General features: G+C 43.4%; 1 protein-coding gene across 1 annotated transcript in view; it reads left to right on the top strand.

The window, feature by feature from the left end:
- DOK5 (docking protein 5) overlaps window positions 1-10056 on the top strand; it is a 113843-nt gene that overhangs the window by 86094 nt on the left and 17693 nt on the right. Inside the window, exon 6 of the mRNA XM_019510215.1 lies at window positions 3066-3201. Coding sequence (XP_019365760.1) covers window positions 3066-3201 — 136 coding nt within the window. The remainder of the gene's footprint in view (window positions 1-3065; window positions 3202-10056) is intronic.

Raw genomic sequence — 10056 nt, 5'->3', positions numbered from 1 at the left:
GGGGGGGGGGGGGGGGATAGGAAGTCAGCCCAGCTGTTCTGACTCCCCATCCCCAGTGAAACTCGAAAAAGTGTCGAAACAGCCTTTCTGTTTCGACAGAACAGCTGTTTTGACTCGAGATGAAATTCGAGACAAAACACTGTTCCGTTGAACCATCGAAACTCATGGAGAAATGGAACGGTACCACTTCGCACAGCCGTAATATATATATATATACATTGTCATTTGAGTTTTTTTTTTTATCATGGAAAATTAGAGCTCTCCCTACCCCCTTCACTCACCAGGACACAGGTTCAGCTGTAGCTGCCCCCCTTGTTGCTTTGCGGTGCTGAGCAGCCCCGATGTGCTGATACCCTGCCCCTGCCCATGCTGTTGTTCCTCACTCCCAACCCACAGCCCACTGCCCCCAGCCCTGCTGGTGCTGCTTACTCCTGAATCACTGCCCCCAGCCCCCCAGTGCATGGGGAATGGGGTGGGTATGTAGGAAAGGGGACATGTGGTCACAGGCAATGTGTTGGGCAGCAGGGTGGGCACGTGCCTCCCCAGATTTCTGCACCTACAGCAGGGTGTGGGGTGTGGGGCTGCAGCCTGGCCAGACCAGCTCAGAGAAGAAGCCACCTCTTCAGGCCAGCAGGGGGGACCCAGTGTGAGACAGCACCACACTGCCATGGCTACCAATGTAAGACGTTGCAGTGGTGGCACTGGTGGTGCAGTGCTGTGCCCCTCACTGCTGCTGGACAGGCAGGCGACATCACTTCGGGAGCTATGGCAGTACAGTGCTCCCTCCTGTGCTGGGTCCCATCCACTGGGCCATGGAGGCATCTCCTGCCCAGAGCTGGTCAGGCCTCATGCCTCACTGTGGGCTCAGAAGTCTGAGGGGGGTGGCACATCCCCCTCCCCCCATGCATCACTTGTTCCTCCCATGCATTTCCTGTACCCTCCCACCACATTGCCTGTGCCCACTCCATACTTACATAGACTTACCTCAAGGGAGCTGCGGGAGTTGTTCTCCACCACACTGCCTGTTTGCCATGGATTTGTGTGCATGCACATGCATGTGGTGCCCCCTGTGTCCCACTCCCCCCCAGCCCCACGAATCCACTTGCAGGCTCGAACTCTGCCAGCCTGCAAGGGCAAATGCTCAGTTTCCCAGGTTAAAGGAGAAAAGCCACATTTTTCTCTTTTAAAGGAAAAAAATGTGTTTTGCTGTGTTTTTCTGTAGCAAACAGAAAACCTAGATCCCTGGTGATCAGAAACTGGTCTATACCCCTAAAAGAACAGAAGTTTGGTGTGCACAGACTGGTTTAGAAATGCCAGAACCCCATCTAAGATTTCACTCTCACACCCAAGGGTGAACATGTGTTCTGTTCACTAATGATCTCAACTACACTGCTTACAGAAAAATACATAACCTTGATCGATTCTGCCTCAAGCTTTTTGACTGTCATACCTAGCTTGTAGGTGACTGGTAGGGGATGCACATGCCCTCCTCCTCCCCCTGCCAATTCAGGTGGCACCGGTCACTCATGACTTAGCCCATGAGTTTAAAGCAGTTCTTTCTCATTACAATGTGTAACTTAAAATTCAGATCCTTTGAATGTCAGGTCATTCCCTACAGCAAATTAAATAATGCAAAATGAAGTATATAATCCACTTGCTATCTTTGTGATTAATCCAGTGGCACTTCCTTGTGCTTTTGAGGTACAGTTCTTAATTACATCGAGTCAAGTTCTAATAAGGCTATGCTTGTAGACTTTTCATGCGATTGAAATGCTCAATGCTTTATAAGCGACACTTGGATGATATGATATAAGTAAGAGAAGTTATAGAGCTGAGAGGGAAGTAGCAGAGTAAACCATAGGAACTAGAAAAGGAAAAGCATCATTTCCATCTCCCCTATTAGGTTAGAATAGTCCCCAGATAAGCAGGAGCAGGACAATTTGTTGTTTAATTGATAGAATATTTCTTAGCCACAAAGATGCAAGTAGGAGTCCTTAGCAAGAAAAATAGGAACATGGACAAGTATCTCATTGAAGGCAAAACTATGGTCTCAAAACTAAAGAGTTCTTTCAATTTAGAGAGTTGAATGACTGAGTCAAGATCCATTTTACCCTAAACTGTTGCCATTTGGGTTGAAATTGATTTTAGTTCTTATTGGAACCTTTTTTCTGTTAAGATGGATATTTCACAGTAGACCTTAAAGAGCAAAAATCTGAGGAGAAATTGTATGATAGTTTTATATGGGTCCTAGAGGAAGTTTTGCGCCCTCTAATGCTGCATAAAATCAATATAAGACTAATTACTTTTTCAGTACTCTTGTAAATTGGTCTCCTCCGTTTAATAAAATTCACATCTATGTGTTTTTAATGACTGCATGTGAAAGTAGCATTTCTTCCCTTACTAGCACTTCTGATAGCAAGCAGAATATAAGGCTTCCTCTGAGAGAGGCTTCCTGGTTTCTGCCCTCATCTGCACTAAATCTAAAAAGAGAAATAATAATTTTAATTCATCTCAGTCACATAGGATCTAGACAAGGGTCTAAGTTTCAATTTGGATCCAGAGCTGAATTTACATTTTTTTTCAAAGCTTAGGAATTGTCCCCTCGAGTCAGCCTGAGCTTTCCTGCACCAAAACATACCAAGACGCACTAGAAATGATAGGTCTGAATTGGCAATTAAAAGGAACATCAGGTTCAAGTGAAGTCATAGTTTAGGAATCGTTTTATATTACCAGTATATCACACAGAGTTCAGGGCTGAAATGCATTAAGGAGCTATTTCTACCGTCCTAAACTTGAGTAGCTGCTAGTGTGTTAGTAAGTGCTGGCATCACAGATAAGGGTTTCAGAGTTAAGTGCTTATGTGGTTGATAATGAGCAATTGTTTCACGTGCTGGTGGGTTTATATACTTTTATGAAGGTTTATGGAAATCTGGGTGCTGCTTTCCAAGCAACCATTTGTTATATTTATTACCCTTCGTTTTGATACCACTTTTATGATAGCACTGGCAAAAGATATGCTTTATCCATCGTCCTAAGTGAAAATCTTTCTTTTCTCACTTTGGCAGGATGTGTGACACAGGAGAAGGACTATTCATCTTTCAGACAAGAGATGGGGAGGCAATCTATCAGAAGGTTCACTCGGCTGCTTTAGCCATAGCAGAACAACATGAGCGCTTACTACAGAGCTTGAAAAATTCAATGGTACGGCTGCTAGTTGTGCTTGTCAGTAGGCGCTTGACATTAATGAGTAATACAGTTCAGAGACCTTCTTGAGCCTGATCTTAACTTTTGATTTACAGGCAGTAAACAGGCTGAGTGCATGATGATTTTCTTCTCATTAGTTAACGCATTCAGTTTTGAATTTAGCACTTAAGGCTATTACAGCAGTCTGTAATGATTGCTTTACAGGTAGCGGAAAAGAGCATAGAACTGTTTCTGCATTATATGCCTTGATTGCTTTATTTGTAAAGCCATCAATAGGTGTAAATTAGTACAGGAAAGAGGGTCAGATCCTGTCGGCACATGTTTTCTCATTAGAGTTTCCCTTAATTAATCAGCCTCACAAGTAGCTTATTTGGAAGTGTTTCTCATGAATTTAATTGCAAAATGTTGTGTCTCTCACTCTTGGTTTCTATATATTAATTGATGTCTACACTTTAGGAATAAATTAGAAAGTGTCATGCTTCAAACTGAAGTGTTTGTTACAGAGAAACAAATACTGGTCTAGAGTCTTATATGATCTCTCTCTCTCTCTCCCCTCCCCTGCCCACCCCTTCAGGGCTGTTTTGGGTGTGGGTGTGCACATGCATGTCTTAGAGCCATTTTTTGATGTTCAAAAAGCTAAAAGGAATTGGGAATATAGAGATATTGAAGTTAGCTTGATGGATTGGCAAAAGGCCGGGTAGGTCATTGGCCTAATCTAGACTGGGAATCTAGGAAAAAAAGAGGGTTCTGTCTGTTTAAGATAGCCATTCTAGTGTCCCAGTGCTTAACATCATTGTCCTCACTACACCTCTGGGAAATAGGGAAGTACATACCATATTTTCTTGTAGGGGAAATTGAAATACCAAAAAACTAATTCTCTTCCCCAATGTTTTATACAAAGAGCCTGCACCTGGGCAAGGCTTTTAAGCCTGGTCTCCTGAATCCTAGGCTAGGCCTGAAGCAATAACCAGTTTTTCCAAATGTGTAAAATCCTCATCATGGGCAATATGCCTTATTGTGCCTTAGTCATTATGTATGGTAGTCTTTCTTTAAATATGGTTAAGCTGTGTACCTCCTTAGGCACCATGATTTACTTTTCAGTTTCGGTTTCTGTTCAGAATGATAAAAAGTTACCAGCCATGCAAGCTGCGGAGCTATGTGATATGACAGTATGGAATAATCCAACCACAACAGAAATACTTCCTTGTTCCATGCAGGTAGTGATTTGGTTCATATACCCTGAAGCATGAAGGATTATACCTCTTATGAATAATCATTCTTGCAGTATAAACTGGGACGTGGTTATGAGCCATATACAATGTCTAATCCTTTTTGGAATCCTATTAAGCTGTTGGTCTAAGGGATACATTTATCAGTATGTTAGGGGTGGATGAACTGATTGGGATAAATGGAAAATGCCCTTTCTCTGAATTTAATCTAAAGAGCACAAGGGCATTGTTGCAACTTAAAAAAAAAAAACTGAACTAATATTTCCCCACTTCCTTTCCTCCAAAAGCTACTTCTTTTTCTTCTTGTAGTGTTCCTGGATTTGGGCCAGGAATGGGAAGCAGAATCCATTAGTCTTAGAAGTCACTATTAACATATTGAATGGGCAGGTTGATGTCTGTGGCAGGGGTCGGCAACGTTTTGGGTCAGAGTGCCAAAAACACCCACAACCTCAATTTGTAAGATGTTGGCAAGCCATGGATGGACAGTAGGAGAGCCGTGAGGGGCCGGATCCTTGTTGTGGGAGCGCAGCCCTGGCCTCTTCCCTCAGCCTCTTTTCATAAGTCATGTGCCCCAGTCTGCTCACCATTTTTGTTGCTCTCTGCTGGACTGTCCACCTTTTGTGCATCCTTTCTGTAGTGCGGGCCCCAAAATGGCCACAGGACTCCAGATGTGACCTCCCCAGTGCAGAATAGAGGGGTATAACCACTTCCCTCCATCTGTCGGCAATACTCCTACTAAAGCAGCCCAATGTGCCATTAACCTTCTTCACAACAAGGGCATGCTGTTGGCTGTTATACAGCTTATTGTCCCCTGCAACCCCCAGGCTCTTTTCTTCAGAGCTGCTGCTTAGCCAGCTGGTCCCAAGTGTGTAGTGGTACAAGGGATTCTTCTATCTTAAGTCTAGGATGTTGCACTTGTCTGTGTTGAACCTCATGAGACTTCTTGTAGTTCAATCCTCTGATTTGTCTTGGTCACTCTGAATTCGAGCCCTACTCTCCACTTGATAGTGGCTGCCAACTAGTCAGAGAGCCATTGATCATTATCTGTTGAGCCTGATGCTCCAGCCAGTTTTCTATCCACCTTACAGTCCATTCCTCCAACCCATACTTTCTTCCCTTGCTTGCAAGAATGCTGTGGGAGACCTTATTAAAAGCTTATCTAAAGCCAAGGTATATGACATCCACTGCTTTCCCTGCATCCACAGAGCCAGTCATCTCATCATAGAAGGCAATCAGGTTGGTCAGGCATGATTTGTCCTTGGTGAATCCATGCTGACTGTTCCTGATTGCTTTCTTCTCCTCCAAGTGCTTAGAATTGGATTCCTTGAGGATCTGCTTCATGATTTTTCCAGGATCTGAAGTGGGGCTGACTGGTCTGTAGTTCCCTAGATCTTCCTCCTTCCCTTTCTTAAAGATTGACAGACTATTTACTCTTTTCCAATCGTCCATGACCTCCCACAATCACCACGAATTTTCAGAGATAATGGCCAGCAGCTCTGCAGTCACAACCAACTCCTTCAGCACCCTCAGATGCATTGCATCCGGCCCCATAGACTTGCACATGTCCAGCTTTTCTAAATCGTCCCTAACCCGGTCTTTCACCACTGAGAGCTGCTCACCTTCTTCCCAAACTGTGCTGCCCAGTGCAGCAGTCTGGGAGCTGACCTTGCCAGTCTGGGAGCTGACCTTGCATATACCTCACTGTGCTGCATTCATTCATTCCTCCTTTTCATTTTTAAACTCCCAGCTATTAGAAAGGTAATAAACACATTTTTCAAAGACTATGAAAGATTATCCAGCTGTCATAATAAGTGAGCAGCAGAATTATAGGAGCTGACTGTTGCCATTTATGTCAGGTTCAGTCCTGGTAGGTTAGGAAGGAACCTCATTACTTCTTATGATGAAATGTCAAGACATTATCAGAGTGAACCTCCTTACTCCTGTCAGAAGAAAACTGGCATTGTTTGGAATTATTCTGTTAGCTAGTTCACAGGGCAGCCTGGATACTCTGACTGTTTTGGGGGGTTATTTTTTCCTGGAACAACTTCAGTTGGACAATTGATGAGAAGTCGCTAATGATGTCCATTTCTGTGTGCACTTGTTATACTATAGGTGGAAATGGTATTTCCCATCAACTAGACTAGAACAGAAGACTTTCTTGATTTAATGCTAGTAGAATAGGTGGGGAATTCAAGTAAAAAGCCAACAAAATATAACAAACAAAAGCTCACCAACGATTTAAGAAGGGCATTGAAATATTACAGGGACATGGTGCCAGAGCAGTTAGTCTTGCTACAGATCCAGAGATATGGATTTGAGCCTGTTTCCAGATTCTTGACTGCATGGACCCAGTTGTAGCAGGGTACCTGGTCATTCATGGTGGAGAGTTGCCCCTCCCTCTCTTGCCCAACAGGCCACCTAGGTTTGAGTAGAATATTGACATTTCTAATGAATATATTATACCTATCTGAAATTGCCAACATAAATACAATTATTGTTTCCTGTTCTACAGCATTTGCATTTCTATTGCATTTCATTTACTAACTGCTACTTAACTAAGCAATTACAATCTTAAGCAGTTTGTATTGATTACATGAATCTGTTTCATCAAGGGAAAAAAGCCCTAATGAATACTGAGAGTGCAATCATCTCAATATAATAATCTCAGGACTAAGATCTACCTTATGCATATGCAGGTACTTTATAATCAGTGTGTTTCATAAATCTTTGAAATGTATATTCACCCCAACTGAGTAAATAGATTGAAGCCTATAAACAAATCTTTGACTAAAATGTTGTCTTTTCCATCTGCCCAAGAAAGCATTTGAAATGTGAATTTGTGAGGGTTTGAGTTGTAGGGGGTTTCTGTCCATTTGGTTTGTTTAAAGGGGATGGCTGGAGTCCAAGCCTTAGTGTTAGCTGAGTTGTTAAAGGAGTGGCTATGCCCTCACATCATCTATTCCCACCCTAAAACCCCAGAACTGCTGCTATTGGAGCATCCTCAGGACTAGGTTACATTCTCATAACTGTCACTTGGGCATGCTCCTAATGGTACCCCAGGAAATTTGGAGGTATCCACCTGAAGCAGCTTCACACGTCTTTTATGCTACTGAAATGCTAGCAGAGGCTATGGTAAGAACCATAATATGGCCCTTTATCTGTTTTCACAGAAAACTTTAACAAGCTTTGCAAGTCCTGTAGAAATAATTCAGGGTTTAAACACAGTGGACCTACACAAGAAGAATTACAGATCCTATTTAAAGGTACTGCAGATTAAATTCACCTCTGCATTTTGGTTGAAGAAGTGTTTTTAAGGATGCTCTTCTTGTTTAAGGAGAGGCATTCACCCACAGAAGTGTCTAATGGGGTTAGCTGTGTGGATACCATTTGTAGCATCTTTACAATTGTATTTCCTTATTTTAATAAGGACTAGAAGGCTCTCCTTGTCTCTGAGTACAGAATGGAGTCCCTTTAAAGATAAATATGGAATCTGTGGCTGACTGAAGCACCAAAGCAATAACATCCTGTCACACTTTATTTCACAGAGTGCAGTGCTTGTGTAACAGCTAGCAATTGGTTTGTCCTCAATGGTGATATGGTACAATGCTAACATTTAGCCTTAAGGCCCTCCCAATTACCTCTTATGTTGCAAATAAATCAAAAGATTGCACCATCTACTTGACAATGAACATTAGCATACAATGAAAACACTGCTAATGATCATAGTATAACCACGGTCACCTGTCCGAAGAGCCAGTACATTCTCTCTCTCTGTGAGAGCTTCTTCACAGCTCATTATCCTACCAGTTGTTACAAAGGCCTGAAAACACTGTAATTTAAGGATTTCACTGTAATTGATCTATGAGAAAAATATGAAGCTATCCCAAAATGTTCATCTAAATAGGACTGCAGGTTCTAGAACATGGTTTACCAGCAAGGCACCCAAAGCTGTTACAATGATGGTTGTGGAAAGATGGGGTCCCAACATGGAAAAGAGCAGCATATTTTTGGATGGGGCTGTTTTTGAATCCATCTGGATAGCCTTTAATCAATGAGATGACTGATTATCTAAATCATAGAACCATAGAAAATATGATAAATATCCAAACATTTTCCATTACATAGTCAATTTGGGATTCAGTGCCTTTTGTGGCATGATGCTTAGTGTGCCTTCCCTCTTTAAGAGGAAAAGTTGACTGAGAGGCAGCTTCCGGGTGGTGTGGAGGGGGCTAATGAGTGACTCACCTGACCAGAAGAGGGCTCAGGCTTCAGCTATATAAGCCCAGAGCCTGAAATGGTCAGGCGGTCTAGCTCTGAGAGCCCCAAAGAGAGGAGCTTCAGCCAGCAGGGTAGTGAGGCTCATGAAAGAACAAGGGATTGGGGCACACCACTATGGAGGCCTGGGGCATAGGGAAATCTTGTCCAGGTACAGTGAGATTGGTGTATGCAGGCAAGTTGCCATTAATTTATGTTGATGCTTTTGCCTGAGTCACAAGCTTTGAGCATTATTGGTGGCAGGCTTAAGGCATGCTCAGCAAGCCAGTAGTTCAGGTAGTTCAGAGGGGCTGAGCAGGGTGCAGAGTATCCCCCCAGCCTAGAGTAGGGGAGGACAAAAAGGGAACATCAGATGTGATAGCACCTGCAAGGCTTGGGGTGTGGTATAGGGGTGCACGGAGCCACACAATTGGCCTTTAAGGCCATGGTTGCCCTGGAGGGACCAGATAGCAATTTGAAGGACTAAGACTCACTCTAAGGCCTGTGGGCAGCCTCCTTTCCCTATTCTTTACTAAGAACAAGGCATGGAGGGTGAGTAATTAGAGAAGGGCTATCTTAGAGCTTAAGCTGGGCAGGAGCCATTTGGCCACCAGGGGGCATCATGGCCACCTCTGGCTCCTTGGCCCTGTCACACCTTTCTTAACAAACCAGTGATTGACCAGTCATTAATGCCCTTCTGGCCAAGTTGTAACCATTGTGCATGTGCATGCCAGCATATTGTTTCCTGCTGCTTTTGACCTACTTACCGGTGCTAAATGCTGACATGGAGTAAAGCCAGCCCACTATCATGTCAATCTTGCTCTTTCTGTTGCCGCAGAGATACAGTAGATTTATTATGAGAATGAAATCAGTCCTCATCAAAACAATACTTGCATGAAATCCCAGGTGCACTGATGACATTTATACATTGAGGGCATAACATGGTGATTCTCCACTTTTCAGGGCCATTTCTCTGACCTGCCTGTTGTTCAGAATTTATTTTTTCAGGTCTTTGGCTTTCTTTTTTTGTTAAATCTTTCTCAAGACCATTCCCTGCCTGCTGGAGATTCTCCGTTGTTCCAGACAAACCCTTTGGGAATGTGGAACTGTTGCTCATACTCCCCTACTTTATGACCTAACTTGCCTTGGGGTATGTCTGCCTCCATGGTGATTTTGAAACTGGTGCTGAGAAACGAGTCCCTCCCACTTGCTCTTGTACTATACAGGCGTTTGTCCAAAAGTGATGCCTTTTTGGCGCAGGGATGTTCTTGGGGACCCTCAGTCTCCTGGTGTGCTCATGAAAGCGATGCAGGACATGCCTGTTGTCATTTGAATGCTGGCCATACAACATCTTTCCAGCAGGCCACAT

This window comes from Gavialis gangeticus, unplaced genomic scaffold (assembly GCF_001723915.1).
Source record: "Gavialis gangeticus isolate Ggan-Ray unplaced genomic scaffold, GavGan_comp1, whole genome shotgun sequence".
In the NCBI taxonomy this organism is placed as follows: domain Eukaryota; kingdom Metazoa; phylum Chordata; order Crocodylia; family Gavialidae; genus Gavialis; species Gavialis gangeticus.
Note: the sequence above shows the minus strand (reverse complement) of the source record. Positions and strands in the feature narration are given on the sequence as shown.